Source organism: Haemaphysalis longicornis, unplaced genomic scaffold (genome assembly GCF_048455015.1).
Source record: "Haemaphysalis longicornis isolate Haplotype H1 unplaced genomic scaffold, Haemaphysalis longicornis Haplotype H1 scaffold_10, whole genome shotgun sequence".
Lineage (NCBI taxonomy): Eukaryota > Metazoa > Arthropoda > Arachnida > Ixodida > Ixodidae > Haemaphysalis > Haemaphysalis longicornis.
In genome coordinates, this window is record NW_027526204.1 from 39,478,354 (window position 1) to 39,505,618 (window position 27,265).

Below are 27,265 nucleotides of genomic sequence, written 5' to 3' on the forward strand. Positions count from 1 at the left end.
GGCATGACTATTGCAAGGAAGCGAGAACTGAACTGGCACTACGCATGGGCAATCGGTGGAAAAGTATATGCCCGGCAGGCGGAAAAGTCACCCGCCATCCAGATTACTTGCGAAGCTGACCTGGCAAAGATGCGCAGTGCCATTCCCGCCACTTAGCGCATATGTAATCAGCAGTACAGCCACAGCCATTGTTTTCTAAGATGGCAGTCCCTAACGATATTACGCAACCTCTCGATGGTAGCTATTTAGCGTTTCTACACTGCAACGCGCAGTCCGCTCGAAACAAATGTGACGCGTGAACGACGCTCTTCAGTGAAATATGCTGCCCATTTCAAGTGATAATGATAACGGAGACGTGGTACACGTGTGAAGAGGAAGTGCTAAGACTTCCAGGCTCCCGAACATATTTCTTAAACAGATTAAATTGGCGTGGTGGTGGTGTGCTTCAGTTGGTGTCTGACGAAATTGCTTGTAGCATTGTCACAGACTTTTCAGTAGTAACACCAGACGTCGAAGTTCTAACACTAGCATACAAGAATCGTCTGTTTGTTAACATTTACCGTCCACAGGACGGAAAAATTGATAAGTTCATTGACTTTTTGGAACAGATACTCAGCCACGTAAGCTCTGAAAACCTCGATGTTATTATAGGTGGAGACTTCAATATCAAGATACTCAAGAACACTGCCACAACCCGGGGATTTGAGCTTTGCCTGAAATCGTTCTGTTGCGAAAATTTAATAAAAGAACCTACGCCCATAAGCGGCGACTCTCAAAGCCTTCTAGATTTATTTGTTACAAACAACCAGACTAAGCGAAAAATCTGGCACAATTATTACTGACCTAAGTGATCACCTTCCGATTTACATGTTCTACAAGCATTCTGTAAAGTATGTAAGTTCTGCAGGTCCTCCTCAGTCACACAGTGTACAAGATATCACTTCAAAAACTCTAGCTGCCTTCCGAAATCAAATTGAATGTACTGACTGGCGCCCTGTATTCCAATGCACTAGCTCTGACAGTTCCTATGACATGTTCATAGATATAATGAAAAAAACTTACCATAATTGCTTTAAGTGGAAAACTAATAAAACGTCAAAAAAGATACGGAAACCATGGCTTACCAATGACTGCCTTAAAATGATACAAAAAAGGGACTCTCAATATTGTAGGTTATTAAAATCTAAGACCCCCAGTGATCTTACAGCATTTAAAAAGTACAGGAACTATGTTACAAAATGTCTGCGTAATGCGAAGAATGCCTATTTTGAGGACATGTTCAGTGGCTCTAAATTTCGAAGTGCATAGTGTGGCGTGAGATCAATAAGCTCTTAAACAATGGTATCTCTCAAGACGACGATATCCAAATAACGCTTGAAAATAAAACATATTCTGGAAAGGAGCTAGCGGACAAGTTCAACAACTATTTCACAAATTTAGTGTCTGGAGTTTCAAACGTTTGCGGCGACATAGACAAGAGTACTTTCGGCCCACCCAATGCAAATATGGCTTTCTTTGAGGCTATAACCCCAGGTGAAATTTACTCAACCTTCATGTCCCTAAAAAACACTAACGCAAGAGACATTGATGAGCTTCAAATAAAGCCAATCAAATTTGTTATTGATCTTTTGGTGCCGGTCCTCTCGCACACATTCAACCTTTGCTTATCCACAGGCCAATTTCCGCAGAACATGCAGCTTGCAAAAGTCAGTGTTCTGTTTAAGTCTGGCGACAGAAATGAATTTTCAAATTATCGGCCTATCTCTATACTCCCTGTAATATCTAAGAGACTAGAAAAAGTTATATGCAGAAGAATAACATCTTTTTGTGAAATGTTCTCCATCATATCGCCACAACAATTTGGTTTCCGCAGGGGGATGTCAACAGAACTAGCATTACTAACGCAAAAAGAATTGATACTGAACGGGTTTGAAAACAAAAATGTGACGTTAAGCATTTTTATTGATTTGTCAAAAGCGTTCGACCGTATAAATCACGAAACTTTATTTTGTAAGCTGGAACATTACGGTTTCCGAGGCGTCCCACTAGATCTCATTAAATCGCATTTAAAATATCGAAAACAATGGGTATTGCTAACCACAGCACGATCGTCTATACTAAATGTGAGAGCAGGGCTGCCACAGGGTAGTATATTGGGGCCCGTTCTATTCAACATTTACATAAATGATATAACAAGAATTGATGAACACGCTCAATATGTAGTATACGCAGACGACACTAGCCTTTTTTTCCAGTCAGACAGTATTACCGAACTCGCGAATTCAGCCAACACAGCTTTACGTAAGCTTCTTTCGTGGAGCATTGAAAACTCGCTCCAAATTAATGTTAAGAAAACGAAGGCAATATTGTTTTCCCCTCTGCAAAAGGTAATCGATCGTAACGTTGAAATAAAATTTGGATCTGAGAAAATTGAACTTGCAAAGGAAGTCAGGACATTAGGGGTAATTTTCAATCAAAATTTAACTTGGGATGCACACTTCGAACGGGCTGCTGTAAACCTGGCTAGGGCTTGTGGCGTACTTTCCAGGTTCAGGCAGGCAATGCCACCGAAAGTGAAGCTTTGCATTTACAACGCAATTTTCTCTTCCCATTTAAGTTATTGCAACCTTGTTTGGGGGCATGCACCTCAAACCCATATTCAGAGGTTGTTTTTATTCCAGAAAAGAGCAATTCGTCATATTGCGAACGTTGAATATAGGGACCACATGAAAGAGCTGTTTGCCGCCTTCAATGTTGTTCCTGTCACGCAAATGTACAAAATACAACAAATACCTAAATCTTAACAACAACTGCTTCTTCAAATTATGCAATCTCCGGACACCCGCCCAAGTCCGTTATGATATAAGACAAAAAGAGAATTGGCTTGTACCCTTTTCCAGAACAAACCACGGTATGCGCCGAATAGAGTATGCTATGCCTAGTTTTTTAAGCTACCTAGAAAACATGAACGTTAATAGAAATACTCGTTCTAAGCGTAAGTGGAAAAAATATTTTATCAACTTCCCATTGACTGTGTCCTAAATTGCCGACACTTGTACATTTATAATATGCCGACGTGTATGTACTGTTCATTTGCTCATTTTTATCGCACATGTGTTTGTATGTATCCACCGTTTTATTTTCGATTGTATTCTTGTTCTTGCATACCCGCACATCAAGTTTGTGTTTTAGGACAAACCAAAAGGTATCATGTTTTAAATATGTGTTAAGTGTATGTTATGAAAGTGTATGATGAGGTTCCCTCTCGCTGTTTCCGATGACAATTGTGGGGCAGAAACCCCGTCAAGCTACTTTTTGTGGCTTTTTGTTTCTGTCCTGGAATTGTTTTTATGAATGTAAAAATAATGCTGAATAAACTGAATTGAATTTTTTTTTTAATGTGCCGCGTTCCCGTGAGGCTACTCCGCGGTCTCAGAACTCTGTTTAACTTGAAGCGAACATTTCCTCGGGTATACTTAAACATTTCTTTTTATACGGAAGTACTGAACTTGATTGCGACTCCAATTCTCACCATACCTTTTTTCTTATTTTTCCATATGTCTTTATTTCCTTCTTACTTTTCTTTTTCTTTTCTAGTTTTATTCGTTTTCACTCGTTTCAGTTTTCACTTGACGTAGCATGTCATGCTCCTTGCTTGACAAGCCTCGTCAGTATCAATAAACCATTCTCTCTCTCTCTCTCTCTCTCTCTCTCTCTCTCTCTCTCTCTCTCTCTCTCTCTCTCTGAACAGGCCTGCTCCGACCTCTCCTCACAGCGTAGCCTAGTGGAGAGGGCCCGGGTGGCCACCGCAGATCAGGGTTTCCAAAAAAAAAAAAAGAATCCACCCCCCGGGCGGGTGGCCAGGCTTCAGCCTATGAGGGTTGCGTTAATAAAGTTTATTCCTCGCCATCTATTTCATACTGAAAACCGGACTATATTTACACCTATATTGATTTAATGTAGTGTTTATAACGCGCCGACGCAACGCAGGTGATGAGGCGCGCCGTAGTGTAGGGCTCCGGAATAATTTTGACCTACTGGGGATCTTCACGTGCGCCGAAATCTCGTACAGACGGGCGTTTTTGCTTTTCGCCTCCACTAAACCTAGATCATACAGCATCTGTGGCTTTTATGGTTACAGAACAATTACTTGAACACTGTCTGTGCACAGAGTTTCTGAGCCGTTTCTTTTCCTTCCATACTTAGGTTGTCACATTGTTGCTCCCATAGTCCCCATTTCGCCGTCGCGGACAACGGTAGTGGTTCGAACACGACATTTCTTCTTAACATTCTCTTGCATGAATTCTTAGCGGATATGTTTCCTAATGCGCCAGTTAAACTCTGTTTTTAGCTGTTCAAGCAGTAACCTTCTTTTATTCAGGGAATTAATAGACATCGAATTGTAGGCAGATGTCCGTTTTGCTTCCTGCGCTCCTATAGTCAGATTTTGACAATCAACCAATAATGAGAGCTCAAGCAGAGCTTTTATGGTGATTGTATAATGCCCAGAAATACCTATAGAGGCGTTTATGATAAATGTTCCTAAATGCATATAAATGCCCATTTTCAATATCAGCGCCTTTATGAAGACTATCTCTCCTCAAGTTTTCCTTTCGACTGCGGTTTCATTATATTATAATAAGCAATGTTTTTCGTTCTGGGCAATACAAACTACAACACGAGTGCGGACAGGAGGAAAAAAGGTGTCCTTTGCAGCTTGAGCACCCCTTGCGACGCAGTTTACCAGGACACTAAGGGTGAGACATTGTTTAAAATGATACCTTCTGGAAGGAGATGAGGTTACACCTAAAATCGTTCGGAACGCTGCAATGATCCCTTCTAAAAAGAAACGCCGGTTGTAATGCTATTAGGGACATTTCTCTAACAACTGGTTAGCAGGCGCTGCGCGATCGGCATATACTTTAGGTATATGTGACAGAAGGTAGCACGAAGGCGAATACACAGGAAAAAACACATACTGGTGAGCTGGTGGTGCGCGCTGGGAGTTTCGCTAGCGGAAAAGGTAATAAAGTCCTCTTTTTGGCCTTCGTCGGCCTTTTCAATTAAAACGGCGACACAAACAGCCCTGAACAACTTGTAGGCACGAGTCGTCACATCCTGGGAACTTGCCCAATCCGGTGGAATTTTAAGTGAACTGATAGTGATGTCTTGTTAAAAGCGAGGCTAGCATACTTACCCCAGAACGGGTGCCCTGGAGATCATGCAGAGATTCAAGGCCAAGCAAGTGGCTATCACCCAAAAAAAGTCGGCCCACAGTACACTTAAAAGGGCGCAGATGAAGCGCTGCTTGCTTCCAGAATAAGGCCTGCGTCGGTAAAATAAAAATACATTTCTGTCTATATGTGGCGCCAAATACCCACAGAGTAATGTCGTACGTACGCACATGGTAGCACAACATGGGAGATTGGTGTGCGGGTGTGAAGCATTCACCTCCTCAAAGTCACCTTACCACGCCGCCGCCATGATACTGCTTGCGCATACACCATCCTCTCGATAGCACAGACCGCCCCAAAGTCATTGCTCCGCAGCGTACCTAGGCGATGTTTACGACACTGACTGCGACCAAAAGCCCACTTCATTCAACTAATATCATTTTTGCATACACGGTGATGTGAATTTCCCTGTCTAGCGACGGAAATGGACCTCTACCATCTCTTTCAGTCGAGGCTTGCACGGCGATGGTTTCATTTGCTTTTCGTGACCAAGAACTAATTATCTTTTAAGCGCGGAGGCTTTTGTAGAGCGAGGCGTTGGTAAAAAAACTTCTCGGAATGCGTAGTGCTGCCACGCGGTTCACTGTTAGAGCTTGCTGTTCCCGACGGCTAGAATTTCAGTTTCAGTTCGACCCGCAAGCTTAACGTTAGATCAGTGAAATATGCGTCTTTGGTATAGAATATTTACTAATTCCACTGTTTTCAACAAGAAAACATGATTTAGTCCTCGTGGCATAAGGTTCATCTTTTGTATATTCATTTTAGTCAAATAAGTTAGCAATAGGCCTGATATGTGAGATTAGTGGTCAACACAGAAGTGTAAACGTGTATTTATATCTCTCAGGGATGACGGGTGCCTACTCTAAATAGAAACAGAATATGCTGTTTGACCTAAATTCCCCGTCAGCTCTATGTGGTGGCTTCTCTAGATATTCACCTTTACAGAGCAGAATAGCGCAGGAGTTTATAGCATACATGCTTAATATACGTTCCAAAACATGTCACGTGCCCAGCACCTTCGGTGAAATCCTAACGCAAGTTCGCAAACAACTCTTCCTTAACAAATTGGTGTTTCTATATTTTAAGTGTGATGCAAGCTTAAGACTTCTTAACCGTTTGATGCCTAATTCGCGTTAGCGTCACTCCTGGACGCTAGCTGGGTTCCTAAGACTGCTGCTCCGGACATCTACACCCGTTGTAAAGAGAAATGACTGACGTTACCCCTCGGAAGGCTCTTGCAGCATACTCTTCATACTGAACCATCATCTATCTTTTGATTATTTTGATGATGATGAATAAAATGTTTAGGCTTATATTAGCAGAACGCACCAAATGTAGGCTGCTCGCTTGGGGTGAATGCCTTTCAAAGATAAACTGTGGGGTATATTGTTCTGGTGGCTTTCGAAGTGGTTGTGTGGACAGTATTACAAGGGCAATACCGCAGAACATTGCCCGCAACCAGCGATAGGGAATAAAAAAATCGTCTATAACTAATAATAAAGAACTTGTTATGCCTCTTTCATTTGACCAACGTAAATCTCCTTGTGACACGGTCGTTCCGCACCGTGCCTAGAAATGATGCAGTGTACCAGTTGATTATCAAGGGTGATCCGCGCAGGGGCAACGCGCAGTCTCTTAATCACAGTTTCTATTGTTGTATGTCTTCGAGAAAATGTCCTTCTTCAATTGGACCAAATACCCCACATGTGCCGACCCCAACGGTTGTCGTTCTTGAAATCCGTTGCTAAGCCGACTTATGCCGAATTTATACTGGGTTGTCGCCGTTGCAAAGCGATTGGGATGTTATATTTTGTTTTATCTAGGAGCCTGCACTAATGTTCACACGAGTTTTACGCGAAGTGCTTACGCTAATGGCTGTGCCGGTGTACTGTCGGGTCACAAGATATGTGTCCCACGCAGGGGCTTGAAACCTCCTACTAGCCATACAATTCCCAACACAACCAATTTTTCCTCCCTGATGTCTAACACGAATAAAAAATTTCATCCTACCACTTGAAAAAAAGTTAAGGGGGCCGAGTTTATATTTTTTTTAATGAAAGTTCCTGTTTTTTTATGTTTACAGTTATTCATGGCTTCAAATGCCATATAAAGCATTTGCTCGCCACTACCTTTTGAATTGCAAATTTTAAAGAGTTCCCAGACCTAACACCAGGACTGTTGCTTAACCATGGCTGCCTCCAAAATGGTACACCTACCGTTTTCCATATTTCCGGTATAGCTTCCGGACCATTCGTGCGCATTGAATGTGGAGGCTGGGCTTTACGAAGAGGCGAATGTCGGCTGGGGAACCGATGAAGATGTTTTTAAGGTTTCTGAAAGAAAACGTAATTTTTATTCTAGACAAACGTTTGATTATACGCATGCATATAATTAATTTATATAAGTGTGAATTTTACGCTACGGATTTGTTGTGGCTTGGGCAAGCAGAAATGGGCGACCGGTAGAACGCGAAAATATTTTTAAGCTCTTGGTGATTTTTACTAGAGTGCTTGTAAGTACTGTGAACATCACTCCGTAAGTAACAATGTATTAACACGAGGGACATAAAAGCTTCGTTAATCAAAGCAAGTGACTTGAGGGCACGCATGTGACAATTCAATAATGTGGGTTGCTGAAGCAACAAATTACGCCGAAAAAGTAGGCAAAAAGCATGTTAATAAACTTCTTGATGAGGTCGCGAACTGCACATTAGGCACACTTGAGGCCTTATCGTTCACGACAAACCGGCACCTCGCTTCTTCTCATCGCCCTCCACAATTTTAGCTGAAACAGATATTGCTGAATGGGTTTAGCACGGAGATGAACCTGAACGCAACCTTTCAAGTTGTTTTTATAACCTAGAGCCATTTTGTGACCGCACTACCCTGAGAGAGCGTAGTCTAGGATCCTAGTTGCGGGAGTTTGCTGAACTGTTTCAGTGTGGGCATTCAACCACGTAAGGGCTTCCAACGCAATATGGAAGAGAGGAACAACGCAGCACAGACGAAACACAAGAAGAAGAAAGTGACAACAATGATCACTAGTGTTTCGCCGGTGTTGCGCTGTTCCCCTCTTTGAGATTATGCACCAACTCCCCCAAATATTATTCATGCCTGCATTGAACACAGTGCGAAAAATTCCAGCAGGTGAGACCCTTCTCAAAATGAATCAACGTTAATAATAAAAAACTGCAACAAACTTTGTTAAACAACAGAATAGGGAAACAAATTATCAGCAAGCAAGGGGCAAACATCGTACTTGCCTCTGCAATAATGTGGCGGCACTTCAATACCCGGCTGAGTGAGATTATTATTTTTCGTAGAACCCATGACCCAGATGCATATGTATTGCTTGGAATCTCTTACATCTAAAAAAACTTGCAGTGATTCCGTGAGAGGTACTTCAGTGACTACCATTGATACTTTGCCCTAATGGGTTGTTGTGTTCATGTAACCGGCATTGATATTGCGAGGATTGTCACTTTTTCTAGGTAGAGCAGCATGTTTCGTTTGTCCAGTTTTTAGGTCGAAGACGTCAACGCAATCCCCGGGTCTAGAGCCAAACAGCTTGACTAGTTCAGCAGTTCTGTTTCCGACTCCCATGCCGGAAGCTCTTGATTCCAATGTCATCGAGATGAAACTTTTTTGTAATTTTGCTTCTAGCTGAAAGAATGTATTTTTATTAGCACTTCACCATCTCTGATTTGACGAGCAGCTTCTTTGTTATGATTTCCCGCTTCATTTGACACTAGCGGTTTCTAGCTGACCGTTTTCGACGGTTCGCTACGGTGCAGGCGACCAGCACAGTGCCACCGGGGCCAATGCCATTTGCGGCAAACCGCGCCACGCATGCGCAATATCGCTTTCGTCTGCTAGCAGAGCGAAGCGGACCGGAAAAAATGGTGCCTAAAACCTTCTAGCCACTGCTTTTGCAAAATATGATTTAAATGAGGACCCGCAAGCGCCCTGCACTGCGTTAAAGGCACAGAGGAGGCGTTCCTGATAACTGACGTACATCTCCTACCGCCGTTTCGGTCATCACAGTCAAATTCATGTATTTCGTTATTATAACTGATGACTTTACGCTCTGTGCCCAAGCAGGGGCCTGACACAAGTGTCAAAATAGAGGGAAAGGTAGAGAATTTGTGGTAAAACTTGGATCCATGAGTATTAATCAGACAAAGGAACCACCGCCATGACCAATGCGAAACCTATATGGCTCACCTGTGTACAGGAGCACAGAAAAAAACGGCCAAAGGTGACCACGACTCTTCTTCTCCGGTGTACTTGAACTGTCAGAAATAAAACCGGGCAACATCAATAAAGTGGTTACTGGGACTCCTCCACAGAGAGATGTGGAGGAGTCCCAGAACACGCACACGCACATGCTCACACACACGAGCACGCGCGCAAACACAAACACACACGCACCCGCACGCACTCACGCACTCACGCACACGCACACACACACGCGCTCGCTCGCACGCTCGCACGCACGGGCACACACACTCATTCACACTCACACTCACACTCACACACACACAAACACGCGCGCATGGGCATGCGCACAACACGCAAACGCGCACACATACACATACACACACACACAAACACACACACACATAAACACACACACACACATACATAAACATCATCAGTACCATACCGAGGGAAGCAATGCGCGGACCCGACTTCCCGCCGCGCAATTAAACTTGTGATACTAAGGCAGCTATGGACTGGCTGAAAGAGAAACGGGCTGCTAGTTGAGACCAAGCAACAACAATTCTGAACGAGGCGACGACGCAATCTAGAGCGGCGCCACTGACAGAAAGCCGTTCATGGAGGTCTTGGACAATCGTCGCAAGCCTCGAAGATCTGTGCTGATATGGAGAACGCGATTCTTGTCAAGATCTAGAAAGGGCCGACGAGCCTCCGGCCCACTGCAATTAGCGGAGACTTGAGGCTCTGAATCGCCTCGATTACCACATCGAGTACCTCAGCGCTGGCAGCAAGGTGATGGGTGGCGGCTCCTCGATCGCGATCAATACGCCACTTGGACTAACGACGGCTACGTCTCAGATATTGACACCTTGTTTCTCAATGCTCACCTCGACACCTTTTCTGTGGACGTGTGTCAATGCAAGTCGTTGTGGGAGCTATTTAAAAGGGGAGTCCACATAAACGAGACTCACCGGACAACTCACGAATTTTTCTACCTTCACAACTACCTGCAGCGCAAGCGGCAGCTTCCATTGCCGGACTTCCAACAACTGGGGCGTGCTATGAGGGTTCTACATAATAAAACAGCACAAAGGGCAAGACACAATATTAAACGTGCAACGACCCTTTTTATTCACCAAAAAATTCTATTAAAAGAAACTGCGATATATATGGAGAAATGTGGTAGGAGACCGAAATTTAAATGGAGCAACCTGGCAGGAGCGCGAAATTTATATTGAGCAATCTGACCTGAGGAGAAATCTGGCAACACGGCTGCTCACCACAGCTTCACCGGGCCTGGATTGCGAGCAGATACCCGCAACAACGCTCAAGTGAAGTTTCGGGGGCGTTCGCAATTTACCAATAGTGAAGCATGCTTGTGTTAGCATGCCATCATGCGCACTTTATTCAAAAGAGACAACCTATTTAGGTAGCCTGGCTGTCGTCTGTAAAACCTCTAAGTAGCAATGTTATTCCTACCATACTGTTTTTTTCTTGTTTCTTATTACACGCCCTTAAATCCCATATATGTATTTGGCTGTTCTTTTCGCTAAAATTTAGTGGACAGTAAGCGTCCCTCCTTATCTCTGTTTAATTGTGGCGTGTCCTTCACGCTATTTTATTCATGAATCTATAATGGCGCCAAGTTTGGTGCTCGTGTTCAGTTCTACACAGCTGCTCAAAGAGAGGTTAGGGACCAATGGTCGTATTATACAGCGGCATTTCCGAATGCTTCGAGAACTACAGGACGACACACCTCCATCGGATACAAAGGAGCTCGGCAGGCTTTAAGACTGCGTCCATGTGAACGTCCGCTGCCTCAACATTCTGAATATCACGGCGAGCAGGTTCTTGGCGATGTTATGCAATGACTTTCGTCTTGAAGTTTTGCCGGATGAGACCGTCGTAGCTTTTCACCGACTCTTCCGCCGCGACGAGAAAGTACCGTGCACGGCATATTGCCTTTCTGGGAAAGAAAAATGGATCGCCTACCGCACACTAGAGCAACGCTTGCGGTACACGCAGATGACGCTCGAGGCAAGAGACCGATGTGCTTCAGTACAAACTACTGCGGATTAAAGCGACCTTGATGGCTAATTGACATCAGTGTTACATGACTCGCAAATGCCTGAACGTATCGAGTGCGTTTTCAGCTAATTGGAAAAACACACCACCGAGGCATGCAGAGCTTTATTGAGCATCGCAGACAAAAAGAACCGGCTTGCACAGCAGAATTGATATTTCTGAATGCACGATTGTGAGCCGTCGATGAAAGGACTTACGCTGAAATATATCGTCCAGGATACGCAAGGGCAGACATGTGACTATCATGTGTAACCCAGTCTACAAGACAAGGCGAAATGACACAAAAATTTAAACCACCTGCGATTTTGCAGTGCGAAAGCAGGCCACCAAGTCCTCGTTTGCCGCCTTCACGAGTTTTATTCCTTACGAAATTCGTTCGAATGACGCAAGCTATATACGACGCATTTTAACAGTGGCAGCCCTTGAACATTTATCAAGGAAGACCTCGCGGTGAACTTAGGTTTAAACGTCGCGGGAGAGACGAGCCTAGCTGTCAGTTTGTTTGCGTCGGTCGTGCAATCTCAAATACGAAGGTACAAAATGGTTAATCGGCGACTTGACAGTCATTTCGACAACTCACAGTAAGAGATCAAGGCGTTCACCATAGCCACAATTTGTCCAAACGTCGCGGTTAAGGATGTAAACGCTGCTTTTGCTGCACGAGTAAGAAAGTGACACCTTCGGCTCGCAGACGAGAGCACGGTTCCAGAGATTTGCGAGGAGCCAGGCAAAATGGTTCTTGTAGGCTGTAACCAATGCGGAGGATAGAGACCGGGGACAGGGTTCGTTTAAACAAAGTCTGCAGTTTAGTTGCTCTAAAAGCTACGTTTGGGTGGACTCCGCAATGTCCAGCTAAGAATCATACTAAGATATCTACCTCCCAGCAAGACGAGACTGGCGTTCTCCAGACTCAAGATCTTTGAAGAGCGGACACTGATGCTAGCATTCGTAACGCTTGCATCAGGAACGTGGACATGACCCACAACAAACCTGTGGGGGCACTTCTGGAACGGCTGTGTTCGGTGCAAGATAACGAAAAAGACACTCAAGAGGAATTCGGAGTAGGAACGGGTATTCAAGGCTTTAAAGCCAGTGTTTCGGAAAACCCATACATACGTGAGGGCGTCCAGTCACAAAACCTTCGACAGAGGTCAGACTAGAGTGCATCTATCGAGCGGGAGAGTCACACATTTGGGCGGTCCTGGTCAAGGGATCCAGAGGTCAAGCTTCACGAGCCGTTAGAAGATGACGCTCGAAAGTAGAGACTAAAAGATTCAAACAGCCTTAAGGACGGTCGCAGAGACAATCTGCTCGGAGCCGCCCTATATATTGTGTTTTCATACAGAAGAATGGTTTTCGCCGGTAGCTTTTTCTCAGATTTTTATGTTTTATCCGCAACCGCTTTGTGGTCATGAGTATTTTGCGAATTGTAAAGGAAGATGCATCTCCTGGAACTTAACGCACCAGTATCATCATATCTGCATTGTTCTCATTCGTCGCCATTAAAGGGGTTCGATGGCGGGTCTCGAGGCTCTGTATTCTGTCTGCTCCACTTTTACTAGTTTTGCGTCCCGCGACACCCGTTTCAGTACACTGCGAGATTAGTTAGGCCTGCTGAGCGTTGGCCTGCGCCATATACTTGACTAATCGAAATCAGGTGTTGGTGGTACTTCATATGATCGTGCCAACAGCCACAACAGCTCCGCCAGGCAATCTGTCTTAGTGGGAGACGACATTTTTTTCGAAAATGTCCGAGAACCAGGCTGAGCTACCAATTGTCCTCCACAAACAACTCTTCAAGGCACGGCGGGGGGCGCGTAAAATAAAACACCAACTGTGCACACTGCCACGATTGCGAAATCCAGTGCCCCAGACATCTGAAACCGCCTCGTCATATAACAATCGTTCTCCGGCTGTGGAGCTGTCTCGTGCTAGCCTTGCTGACCCTGACTGTACTTGCGAACCGTATTCAACACCAAGTGGGTTTTCCACCAAACGGCAAAAACAGTGTGCGTGCAAGCCAGCTTCATTGTTGTCTCCACCGTGCTTTAAGCACGAGCTCCAAATATGATAATATTGTACACCCTCAAATCCAAGGAAAAAGGTGTAACGTGACGACACACGTGCCGGAGCGAGAGAAAAAGTCCACAGGCGTTATCTCAATTATCAGAGACGCAGCAAAGAATCGCCCGCAAAGCATCTCCAACTGCGGCCTCCAACTGCATTTTCCCGACTTTCCCGGACTCATGGTCTCAACACAACCAACATGATGCAGATCGCAACTCCACGTTTCATGTGGGGTTGAATACCGCGCTTCTGCATACCTTTGTGAACCTATGGGCAATTGTACGGAACCCTGACCACAATCTGGAGCATCTGCCAGAGACAGGCTCTTTGGCTTTGGCCAAAAGTGATCACAAAATATGCCGGGTGGGGTGCGATCCACAGCTTGCGGGAGCAACAATGAATGCCGAGGTGAATCGTCTGTGGGAGAAACCATATGTGTCCGGTTTCTAGCATTGAGTTCGGCTCCGCAATACCTATACCAAGGTAAGCTCCACTTGCTAAATAACGACCGATACCGCTACTACCCCGACAAGGGAAGCCGAAACCAGTTAAGCAAGTTGTTGAAGAGAAATAACATTGAGCCGACCTGGCCACATTGAGCAATGCCCCTGACACCACGAATGGCAGGCAGCACGTGGGCAGCCTTCACTTGCCTATTCCTGCTCAGACGTACAGTAACTCAGTCCGACGTAACTTCTGCAAATCTCATTGCAGGCGTTTTTGAGAATGACACATTATTGGGCCTGAACTCATTTCACTTAAATCTTAACACTCAAACCGCTACCACTAGAAAGCATGTCTATCAAAGCCTACACGCTAAAGGCGATTGTCATTCCGAACAAAGTAGCAATCCAGGATCTTCAGGAACGAAACACACGATGCACGCGCAACGCAATGAAAAAATGTCCGCTTTTTTCGTCTTCTTTGGAGCCGTAATACAAAGCAGGTAGTCTTCGTCCCCACGTAGCTTTTTCTTAATTGTAATAAAACACAAGCAGGCTGAAGCTATCTGAAGCTTCAGTAAGCTGAAGTTTACTGAAGCTATCATCAACGGTAGACCTGGCTGCGTGGTACTTGATAGATTACCAATAGGAAGCTAAGAGATATAGGTTACAACTTTGGATGTTCGCCTTTTAATTACTATAAAATGCACAGAAGTTCCGGTGGTTAGCAAGACGGTTGCGCTTTTAAATGGGATTTAACTACTTGCTGCACCTGCGTCGCATGCCTAAACGCGATTGTCTACGTATGGCCACTGGCACCCACATAAAGAAGGTGGCGACCATCCCAAAGATGTGTTAGGGCTTTTTCTGTTTGAGCCGCTAGAAGTGAGCTAAAACATTTTGAAATGCCAACATTGAGCTTAGTCGTTGTTGGGGAGCTCCTTACTGGATGTGAAAAAGACTGCAGAATCTCTTCGTACCATTTTTGAGCTGCGGCTGTACACAAGGGTATCTCTCAGGCTGAAGATAATCATGTTCCCAGTTGCAAGAAGCAAGGCCACGGTGTTGAGGATGAAAAGGCTTCTCTTGAAGTCGTCGCCAACCTCGAATATCTATAAAAGAGACGACCAGTTGTTCGCCACTGTTAACGATAAAACTGTTCGTTGAGAGGCCTAAGCATGCCGAACATAAGTGCTGGTAACCACCGTTAATCCTTGTCTTGAACATGTCACTAAGCGAGTTGTGATTCCAGCCGAACAGTTTACTGGTTAATTGGTGATTGAAACGCAATGTCAATACACCGTGAAATAGGCACCTAACCTTATTACGGCCTCATACAAAGTAGACATATTGTTTCGCATAATTTATTTATATTTTAGTTTTTTGTTTCATATTTTAGGTGTATTGAATCGCACAAAAACTGAAACCGCGATCGTCGGGATTTATTCAGCGGTAATTTGGTACTGGGCCAGAAGGGCATACAACTTTTACGACTTTCTACGTGGCAAATGGCCTCTCGTCGCTGTCGATCACATTCCTGTTTTGTGGCCAGCATATAGGAAAGTGTGGGTCTAAACTTAAGACTGCCAAGAGTAATATTCTTCTGAGAGTTCAGCGATTCCAAAGCGTTCTTATCGAACTCCGTAAAAGTGAATTACTATGTAAGGCTTCACGTCTCTACAAAAATATAAATGACGAAGTTTGCGCATTTTTTTCCAATCGTGTAACTAAAAAAAGTGGTTGAACAAATTTTTATAGAGCAAAAGAAACAATAAAAGCAAAAAAGAGAGTGGCGTGACCAAAATAAGGACACCCATATTATACACCGGCCTCCTCTGAATAATGCGAAAAAAAAGCCGGAGATGAAACAGCAGAGAAATTGATTGAAAAGTTCAACCGTGCGACTCCCTAAATTTTCACTAAATTGCGTTAATGGCGTAGTGACGCATTTAAACACTATGAGAGCATAACTGAAGTGTATGTTTGCCAGAAAAAAAAAACAATTTCAACTGAAACAAAGCTTAGAGTAATGAAATTACTAACTTTCTTGCTCTTTACCACGTTAGGGCAATATGAAGTACCAAATAAAGTAACCAAACCTAAAATAAATAAGAGAAATAAATTCCCAAAAGTTAAACATTTTGTGTATGCACAACATGCATAAATGTCGACGTTTATATGTGAATTGTTATAACTGTCAATGTGCATCTCTTGTAAAAGAAATATGACGCGCCAATTCGTCCAATACGGCAGAATGCACCCCACGGCGTAGAGAGACTAAGAAAAGTGCTCCAAATTTGCGACTGTACAAAATCTGCCTGCATAAAAAACGAGCAGTGAAATCTTCACAGTTAAAAACTCACCGTGACTATTTTCAGCATTTCTATAGATTTTTTTTTGCATAAGCTGTAACCTCATCCTTTAAAGGGGCATTACAGACAAAACAAGTTTGGTTCATTCAAAAGATTGCCGCGTTAGAATCATACTGAGACTACTTTTAACGCACACTTCACTCAAATAGGCTATATAATTAGGAAAGAAGGGAATGGCTATGCGACCTACTAGTTCATTTCGCGCCACAGAATCTATGATGTCAAATGCGCAGCTGTGCGATTGGCTATGGTCGGAAAAAGCAAATTCAAATTAGCCAGGGCTTATAGGCTTGCCCTACAAGATATTCGCGCTTAAATGTAATGCCTATTCATTTTGTAGCAGTAAGAATCGTGGCGTAAACAATGAAAGTTGCGAAAATACAGGCAAACGAAGAAGTGCCGGTGCGCACTGCTGTTGGTACTGGGCGGACTAGGCTTGTTTTAACTGCACAGCAGTCAGCAGCTTTCGAGTTGTCTTACACGACGCTGGACGAGTGGCGTAGGCGACGGTGTCTTACGTGACCCTGTTTGTCGGGCATACCTCATGTTTCACGAAACGATTACTTTGTACCGTAACAAATACGAGCCAGTGCAAATGTGGTTAAAAACAAAGCAAGGGCGGCCAACGGTACGCAGCTCAATATGGCAGCGTCATCTGGGAGGACTGACGGTAAGCGTGGCTGCAGAACGTAATGACGCACTGGAAGTTTGTTTCAATACCGGCCCTTCTGACTTCATGGCCGACGTGACGAAAATACGATTTGGCGCGAGAATCAAAATTGACTAATTTCTCCGTGAATACGGTATCGTTTGCTGTCGTACAAGCGCTCGGGCCACTGTACAACACAAAATTTTTCATTTTGCGGGTTAATTTGGTAAATAACCTGAGTTAGACTGCAAAGAAACCCGTTGCAAAGCAGCGCCATTATTTCTCCGGTGCTTCGCTGTCATTATCTTGACTACGGCCATTGGTCGTGTAAGTTCAACGCTATTCTTTTATACTACCGGGGAGATAAAGGTCTTTAGAGGACACAGTTTGGGAAAGGAATATTGAAAGTTGCTCACCATGTCACCAGAAAGTTGGCTTCGAGAGGTAAAAAGGTCCATTGCGGAAGCCGTGAATATCAGGCACAAGACAAAAAGGAAGAATGACGAGGTGTACTGGGCTTTAAAAAAGCGATGTATGGACAATACGGTGGTGGTCGCCTGGTGTAAAGAATAAATATGATCGGGAAGTAAACACACCCGTTAATCGCATGGTAAAAGTTTTAACCCCACATATTTCCACTGCTTTCTTAAATCGGAGTCGAAACATGAATAAATAAACCGATCCAATGACGGTTCCAAGACAGTGACTACTATTTCCTGTTCTGCGATTCACGATGCCAATTTGTTGAGTTAAAAGCAGTGAATATTAAATAGAATGTTGTCGTTAAATGCCTCATTATTATTGGTAGGGCGCGGCTTTTGCTTGCAGAACTAGTGAGAAGCTTTGTTTACTGTTTCCATGCTACGTACAACACATTACAAACAGGAAAGCTCAGTTTACAAGAAACAATCCACTTCCTTGTAGTGTTGCGACGTATAGGAATGTATTGGAAATGTTCCTGCTGCAGGAAGCCACAGTGCTTTACAGTGCTCACGGCACAAAATGATGGTGTCGTGGGTTAACGTATTGCCACTATCACCATAAAATTTGTTGTTTGATCTTCTATACACTTAGGAGTTGCCACATTTCCGGTCACAGCAATGCCACTGATTCTATGTAATCACAGCCACAATTGTTTGTCTCCACGTGTAAACCTGGCCAAAACTTTTACTGAAAGCGAAAGGCGAAACAACTATATAACCCCGCTGTTTCAATGATCAATAAAAACACTGCACACTTTAAATAACGAGGTTTTTGTAGCAGAGTCACATCTAATAAATGTTCATTTGACGACAAGCTTATACGGCACCTTTTTTCAAACATGTCGTGTACGTTGCTTCTTAGGTGATTTCTTTTCAATACGCTTATCTCCGCATTGGTTTTGTCTTCTTCAGACTGTTTTTTGAGGTCACACTGTACGAAGTGTTCAGGTGTAATCTCGAAGCTTTGCTCTCTGGGATTTCTTACACTAGAATTTGTTTTTGCATATACGCACACCTTTACGCACACATACGCAATGCTTTTCGTTGGAATAAACTGTTTGAATGTTGTCAACCGTTGGTCTGTTCATGAAACGCTCTGTATAAAGAAAGAAACGAAAACTCGGCCGCCCGTTAAGCCGTTTTTCTTCTTCTGAGTTTTGTACGAGGTTTTTTAGGTGGCAGTGCATGTTCTGACTTCAGCTGCGCAACGACATTTGCTTTATACTGTATGATTGCGTAGTTAGTTTAAATAATGCTCACTCCCGCCTTTTACGAAAATAAACCTGTATGCTGGTTTCGTAGGCCCAGTAGGGTTGATATTCTGTAAGAATTCTTTTCCTTGCTGTCGTCAAATTACGTATTAAAAAAATACAAAGAGAAAAACAAAAACCGTCACCTTTTAAGAAGCTTTCATATTAACCTCCACGCTTTACACCGCTAGGGAATCTAGTTGGTTAAACATTTATTTCAGTCTTAAAACTTGTTAAACAAAAATTAGCCTAATTGAGCACAACTACAGAATTTCCTGCGGCGGTGCAATTGCCCAACTAGAAAAGAGAGTATGTGCCGCGACTGTATTGGCGTTTTTGAGCTAACGTAAATGACATTGACTGGTCAGCATGCGCTTCAAATATTCCGATGTGTGCCTTTCATATTGCACATTTATGTGAACGTGCGGAACCTATCTGCGAAATACTAGTGCAATGCATTTTAAACGTGTCTTTTTGATTGTTTTATACCTAAGATGCTGGGTGCATAATATTGAAAATACAGGAGAGAGATATATATGGTCCCACACATTACGTGAAGGACACGGGGTGAACCCCGTATTTGGGGCTCAGGCAAAAACCCTGAAACTACGGATGTGGGGCATGTATCGAAGTAGCTTTAATTTGGACATATTTTCTTGAGTTAGGGAGCGAAAGGCAAAGGGAACTGAACAAAAGGTACCAATATTTGCAATTGTTTATACGGTCGACAAAACCAATAATATTGTTCCAACGTCCCTCTCCACAGTAGGGGGAACTCTAGAATTCGCTCGTATTGCAATATGATGAGTATCAAATACCAATGCCAAAAGTTTGTAAATCAAGAGAATCTTTCTGCTTCCCGCTCAAGTGGTCGCTGGGTGGGCGTAAAACACTTTACTCTTCACTGTGTCTTTAAGACTTCAAATATTGCGCGAAAGTTTCAAGAGAATAAAATAAAAAAACAGCGTCAAACATCAGGTCAACTCTGTTATAAGTTATCAGGCACGCGACATGTGTAGATGCAGTTTAGAAGTGCTTCAAGCGTCTACTTCCAACTAAAAAAAAAGGCCGAAATAAAATGATTTTGGTAAAAGTCTTCCCGGTGATCTGACAATGCCAGGACGAAGTTGGCATCACGAGATATTCATTAATCACACGCCAATTGATACGGTTGCAAAGATTATGAGCTGAATACAAGAGAGACGTATCAAACCCGTAACTACAGTAAATTGTCATGCTTACGACAGCAATGGCGGCGAAAAAATCGGTAATAGCGGCATCCCGCAAGGCTGCTCTTTCCCAGGCAACGTCTCTAACTTGTAACCGCAAAGCACCATAAGCCTTGCCGCTGTAGAGGACGACCATGACTAGGGTTAACACCTGCAAGAAAGAGCAAAAAATCACGTCGGACGAACTTTATTCGCAACACGAACAAGCAAATCAGCTTTGCACTTGCTTCAGTTTTGTCCAGGGGTATTCCAGTGATAAAATTCTGAATACGTGAGCTAATGTTACTGTTGTGTTAATTAATTGTAGCATTAGTTGGTGCAGTTGGAGGCATTTTGTGTTTGGGAGGGGCGAAAGGGCAGCTGACGGACAATGAACGCAGCTTTGACAATTATTCCTCCCAAAAATGCAAATAAATAATTTGTCCAAAAATGAGCTCGTTGCTTTGATAACCCTAAATTGTGCTGGTCAAGGCGTTACATGCCCTTTACGTAAACTTGTGTACGCCTGCATTTCTGTTCCGACTGTTGGTCTCGTGGAATAAAAATAACTACGGGCAAATTTTCATAGGGGTGAGTATGATACTCTTATAGCCAAAAGGCCATGTCCCCACGCGCAGTTTATAGAGCTCATGATGATTCACATTGAACATGACTCGTGTAATTTAAGTAACACGTACAGCAAATACGGTTTTCTGTCATCGGGCGACCGTTTTCTCTGCACGAGTCTTTATGACGTTGCTTCTAGACCAACTTAAACTGTTCAGTCACTTATGAATGCAGACCTGCTATGGTTAACTATTGTATCGCACCCATGGGCTTTCCGTAAAGAGCTATTTGCTTCTGCCTATAATTTGAATGGTTATATCGCAACAATCTTCCAGATCAGAATTCGTGCAGATGTTTGATTCCATACCCTCCACACAGCACTCAACAGTCGAGCCTTCGTGCACGTAGATGAATATATGCGGGTTACCCACGCTCCGGAGGCAAGACTGTGTTCGTACACAACAAAGTTTTAATGCTTGAGGCTTACAATGGGGAAATAACATGGTCAAAACAATAAGCTAGATTCTGTAGGTCTCCTGGGCGCCGAATCAAATATTTGGTTTGTCCTAATGCATTCTAAATCTTGTTTTTTGTATGTGAAATGCCATGACTGTAAGATAATGACGCTGATTTGTACTTTTGGTTCTTCTTAAATCGGTGGGCCAGCACTTTGTGAAGAATCACAAGTTATGAATCACCGCCAGCTGGCTATATATTTTGTTTCTTTACTTGCTTCTTGGCGGTTTTCATTGGTCTGAATTTGTGAAAAGCCATTAATTTTTTTGTGAATGTATCGCTGTATACAGGTGCATTAGCTAGGAGTTTCATAGGAAAATACTGATTGTGTGACATATAAAAATATGTGAAGGAATAGCAGGTAAGTTGGCTACTGCCAATAAAACAAACATTCATTTCGGCAGAGACAAAAAACCATATACAAATCGCTAGCAGGATTGAACTGCAAAAGGCTGCGAGTGATCTATTTCTTAAAATTGAGATTTTCTGCACCATCTCTACACAACCGTTGAGCTTGGAAATATTCTGCCTGATTAGGAATGTTCAACAAGGGCTTTCTTAGGACATAATAATCACAAATATAGCCTCTGGGGTTGGGGCTAAAACACACTACGTTCTGCCATGAACCAATGTGTAAGTCGATAAGCCAGGGTGGCGTGTTGTACACTTTCCGCCTTGAGATCATTACACACTGCCGGGGCCGACTGAAATGTTGTGAGAGAGCGGCAGACGAATTTATGCTTAGCTTGAAAATATTGGTACACGATTCTGCTCGCACTTAAGCAAAACTTTTACAATTATGAAAGCTGTGCTAGCTAGCTTACTAGCAGACTTTATACAGGGTGACCCAGCTAACATGCTCCAAAATTTTAAAAACGAGCAATGGCCTTACTCGAAGGAAACGTAGTGCATAATGTTTCAGTACTGTGGAGAAGGGCAAAGTAATTTTTTTGTTAATGAGGCTTCACTAAATAATTGTAATTAATTATCTAACTGAAGAATTACTGTCCTAATCCCTGAAGTGTTAATGAGGCATTTGTAGGTACCCACGAGGGGCATCTAACTGCGGTATTTTCAGCGACGAACTAATTGCGTACTCATTCATTCTGACCGATAAAGAAAACCCGCCAAATGCGAATAATACCACGTGACGGCGCTTCCGCCCGCATTGTAAAACAGCGAGCCCGAATAAGCTGACTAAAAGCAACTCCTTCGCCAGTAACCCGCCCGAAGAGACAGCGCATCACCTTGATAATGGCAAGCATGGAAGGAGAAGCAACAGCAAGATTCGCGGGGTGCATGTGCAGATAAGGCACAAACTCGGTCACGATTTCTTCTGTTTCGTTTGTTTATTTCATTCTTGCTACCTCAGAGGCAGCCTGTTTGAGGGCATTGCTTTACGATGCGCGCGGAGCCTCTGTCACGTGGTATTTTTCATATTTCCCAGGTTTTCTTTATAAGTCAGAATTAATGTGTACGCGATTAGTTCATCGCTGAAAATACCGCAGTTAGATGCCCCTTGCGGGTACCTACAAGTGCCCCTTAAACACTTTAGTGATTAGGACAGTACTTCGCGAGTTAGAAAATTAATTACAATTAAATAGGTAAGTCACACTAACGAAAAAATGCTGCCCGCTTCTCCACAGTACTGCAAAAATTATGCACTCGGTTTTCTTTGAGTAAGGCCATTACTATTTTCTAAAATCTTGGTGCATGATAGCTGGGACACCCTGTATATTTTGTGAAGTGTAGAAGGTAGAAGACCATAGATGCCTTAAAAAATAAATGCTAAACCGCTATAAATGTCAGACCAGCGCTCAATTCTAATCGTTTTGAATACTGCCTCTTCCGTCCACTTGGCGCTGTTTTATGAAATAAAAAAAATTTAATCTAGAAACTCTTACCAGATGAGCAACGTCCAATAACGTGAGAGCACGTGTCCGGCCACAGATCTTTGTTTTTCTTTGTTTTAATTCTGGCCAGCCGAAGAATATCAGCGTCGCTAGGGCCGCTGCCTTCAGGACTGCAGATGCATTTGTCGAATTCAGCTCCATGGGCATTTTGTTTCTGAATAAAACAAAAAAATGTCACGCTTAGCACAAGTAAACCTGGTTATCACCAGCAAAAGGTTACAGAAAATTTAGGCTACTGGATGCTTGGATTCATCCTGTAGCTTCCACTGGAGTCCACACTCAGATAGCGCAGCGGGTGCACCATCGATAGCTTGGCAGTGTGAGCAAGCACCGGCAACGCACCATTCACACTCGTCTATTCACGTGGTACCGCAACACAGAGTCTTCGTGGAGCACAGCTTCAATACCTCCCCGCATCAAATTACGCGGGGTGATGTTACACCGACCACACTTGTGCCCTGGCTGTTCAAAACCACTGTGACGAGACGAACAACTTTGCGACATGTGGCGTAGTACAGCAGTCGCTCAAGAAACCTACCCGGCCCCTCGGGCAGAGTGTCTGTTGGACTCTGGGCAATTATGGTGTCTTGGACCTCTTAGCACAAACAAATTCAACACAACACTTGCAACCATTTATTTGGGGCTTGCTCCGGTTTATTATAGCAGTTTCCATCATTCAGAGTGTTGACATTGCAGTAATATTCGACAGTGTACGTAACAGTACTCGTTATTACCGTGTATTTCATCAATGTCTTTACTCAGGAAAACCAATTGATTTCTCACTGCAGCCTGCTGATCAAGGAACCCCGTTAAGCACAGCCAGAACCTAACAAAAATCGCCGACATGTGTGTTTTGTTCAATCCTTAAAACTCATAGTAATCCCCCTAGCTTACACTGCCAATCAGTAGCTCATATTTTAATGCTCCTCAATTGCTATCAACATTGATTTCAGATCTAAGTTTAGTAGAGTATAATCTCTGCCGTTTGACAGGTTTCAATGGAGCAGGCTCACTCTCAGTGCTGGCGAATTTATGTTATGCGCCTAGTCTTGCGAAAGGGTGAAAGCGTAGGCGAGTGGGCGATTCGTTGTAGACGCGACTTAAAAATGCAAGAACAGAAGACTGAAGGAAAGACACTCTGCTCACGCGGCCTGTGAGAACATGAGAACAGGCAGTGAATTAAATTCGGAATAAACCGGTAATTGGTACTCAAATGTGAACAGGTGATAAGGCTTCCATTCAGATGTAGTGCTGGCATGTTGGGGACATTGACTTCCCCTTTTAAATGCAGAGCATTTCAGTAACTCACGATGTCACCCGCGTAGACGTCCGTAGTCCGCATCGCCCCCCCCCCCCCTACACTATATCAAAAAATAATACTTACCGGCGCCAGGTTTCGATCACACGACTCTGCGGGCGGAACGCAAGGTACATGGTGCTCTACCCACTGCGCCACAAAGCCGACACAGAATGGAAGCTTACGAACGCGTCTTATATCCTTGACTCATTCAACCGTCGGCCACACGTGCGCCCTCTCCCCCCGCGTCCTCCTCGCCTTTTCTCCGCTCGGAACACCCTCTCTCGCCGCGTTGGTTTCGCGCTGAGCAACAGTCGGTTCGCGCGCAAGAACAGGTGGGGGCGCTCGTATCACGCTCTCTCGCCGCGGTCGGTTCGCGCTTAAACCACATATGTCGTTCGCGCGCGCTCCGGTCGCTAACATCTGTGGCGCGATCGTGACGTCAACATCACGCGTTCGTGTGGTGGCGCGATGTCGGCGCTATAACACTCTCGCGAGGGGAATTGGATTCGATTCGATTGGATTGGCTTGGCTTGGCTTGGTTTGGATTTGGATTGTATTGGATTAAAGTGGATTGTGTTGGATTGTGTTGCGTCATAGCCGCACCACGTTGCGTCATAGCCACTCCACGCTGCGTCATAGCCGCAGCAGGGGGTTCACGGCACGTTTCACGTTTCACCATCGACTTCATCGACAATGTCTACGCTGGAAGACAACAATTACAACAACAACAACCAATGCGTAATCCATACGACTTGCAGGCGCGCCCCCCGCGGAAATGCTCTGCATTTGATCGTGCCCCTCGCGAGGGGGATGTTTCGGTCACCGTACCCTTAGTGAGTTGTAATGCGTCAAGACGCGATTGAAGGGCTGACGTAACTGATTTTTAAACTACGTCGAGTTTCCTCACCTCTGTGCCCTACCTGTACAGTTCGCGAAGACCTGAAACACGTTCTCTGCGCATGTCCTCGCTACGAACTTGAGCGTACCACGGCAAAGCTTTCTCTGGGCCTGCCCGCGTCCGCCCAGATCTCTTCGAGTCACCTCCTTGGGCCCTGGCTTACAACCGGCATGGCAAGTCGCGCAACAATAGTGCTCCTAACGTTCCTCCGGAGCACTGGACTTGTCAGTGAGCTATGAACTCTCAGGCAAATGAATAAATCGCCTGATTGTGTGTGTGCTTTTTGTGTGCGTCTGTGTATTTGAGTATTCATGTGTAAGTGAGAGTTTTCATTAATCTTCATCACACCTTCACCCCCATTTGGTGTAGCAAGTCGGGCGCCCCGCCTGGCTGACCTCACTTGTTCATAAAGATGTTTCTCCCTCTCTCACAATCACCTCGCCAAAAAAATACAAACAAAATAAATACAAAATAATGTCAAAATAAAAAGAAAATACTTTTACGAAATTTTTGTGCTTGTCTAACCTCTTTGTTCGCATGTCTTCCCAGATTGTTCTCTGCTCTTTTCGCACCAACATTCTAACCTTCTTTTACTAACCTTTACTGCTGTCCAGTTCACTTTGCCGCTAACCTTAAAGCCAAGGGTTTCCGCAAGCTGGATGGCTCCATCACTGAGGACTGGACGGATACTTTTGCACTCCGTTACAATATGTCGCATGGTTTCTGGCTCATTTCCGCAGCCTGCGCATAGTTCTTCCTGTGCCGGCTCTCGGATAAGCGTTTTCGTGCCTTTGAGTTTACGCTTGGCGCGTATAACATTTGGAGGTGTAGAGATCGACTGGTAGTGTTAGCACTGAGATATGCAAGGCGTAGTGTCATGGTGTGGCTTTGGCACGAGGTTTTCTATTCAGTCTTCACCTCGCGAGAGTGCCTGGGAATAGAATAGCTGTCGCACCAATACAAGAAAACTGGCCGCGTTACCGCCTGTTCTATAAATAACAGCGCAGGATTCAGGACCATAACATTTGTTCTAAAGCCGTAGCGCATGTCCGGCATGAAAACAGACCCTGCACGAGGGTGTTTCTATCAAAACAAAAGTTCATGGTCAATACGTTGGGTTTTCTGAACGACAACACAGCTGGACTACAATACACGCCACCGTATTTGTCATTCCACAGTTGCATTGTGTACCACGACCCACAGACAATCCGCGACCAAGGCGCAGTATTCAACTTCCAGCGCTGTAACGATGCACTGGACGTAGTAACCTGGCGGGACCACCTACCGCCATGAAAAAATTATCTAGTGAAACATGACCAGAGGCACATATTCCTGATACTTTGGTACCTTTTTGTAGAGAGTGGTTTGAGTTAAGAGTGCATTGATTCTGAGATTGGATTAGTGTTCGTTCTTGGCGTTTATCGGGGCTTTACCGAACGTTGCAACCTCATAAAATCCGCACGAGCCCTTGCGAACTCCTTAGAAATATGTATTTATGCCACGTCATCGTTACATACCTTGTGTCGAAGCTTGTTCCGGAATTTCGGATGATCGGATATTGAAAACCAATTAGCTAATTCAGTTTAACGCATTTAAATAGAAATTTTGTAGACCCGCGATGCCACATCCAGAGCTTCACAAACCCAACATCATCGGGCTCTTTTCCCTGTTTCCGTTCTTCCACTAGGCTCCCTTACCAATCATAAAAAATCTCGCGGCGCGTGCATTGGATATTTGCTAAATTTTAAAAACAGCACCACACTTGTTTTATTTCTCTGCATATGCTCTTTGTCGAACAGCTGGCACAAGTGGGGAACTATGAAGATGCGCTCATTGTTTTCCTTTCCTTTCAGTTCATATGCAGTGCCAATCTGCGTCACTTCCGTATTTGCCTTAGTTCAAGCGTTCTTTTCTGTTGTGACTAGTCGTACCAGAACAACTTATTTTCAAAAGGTCTGCTTCTGGCCCAGCCGATGAAGCAGAACTAGCAAAGCAAATTACTAACTAAATCACAAAGAATGTCTGAAAAACCCAAAGCAGTACCTAGGAATTCCGTCATCA

At 44.1% G+C, this 27,265-nt stretch overlaps 1 protein-coding gene across 2 annotated transcripts in view; it reads right to left on the minus strand.

Annotated features, from left to right (window-relative positions):
* The window catches only part of LOC144158393 (ATP-binding cassette sub-family C member 2-like), a 164,139-nt gene that overhangs the window by 116,872 nt on the left and 20,002 nt on the right, over positions 1-27,265 (minus strand). The window contains exons 1-8 of one of the 2 annotated variants that reach the window (XM_077689262.1): positions 26,722-26,886; positions 22,998-23,160; positions 20,045-20,182; positions 17,487-17,627; positions 15,030-15,161; positions 9,458-9,525; positions 7,451-7,567; positions 5,198-5,326 (exon numbers count right to left, since the gene is read on the minus strand). In XM_077689262.1, the coding sequence (XP_077545388.1) occupies positions 5,198-5,326; positions 7,451-7,567; positions 9,458-9,525; positions 15,030-15,161; positions 17,487-17,627; positions 20,045-20,182; positions 22,998-23,153 (881 nt within the window). In that variant the 5' untranslated portion in view covers positions 23,154-23,160; positions 26,722-26,886. Of the gene's footprint in view, positions 1-5,197; positions 5,327-7,450; positions 7,568-9,457; positions 9,526-15,029; positions 15,162-17,486; positions 17,628-20,044; positions 20,183-22,997; positions 23,161-26,721; positions 26,887-27,265 lie in introns of those variants that run through there. The other variant, XM_077689263.1, reaches the window with a different exon arrangement.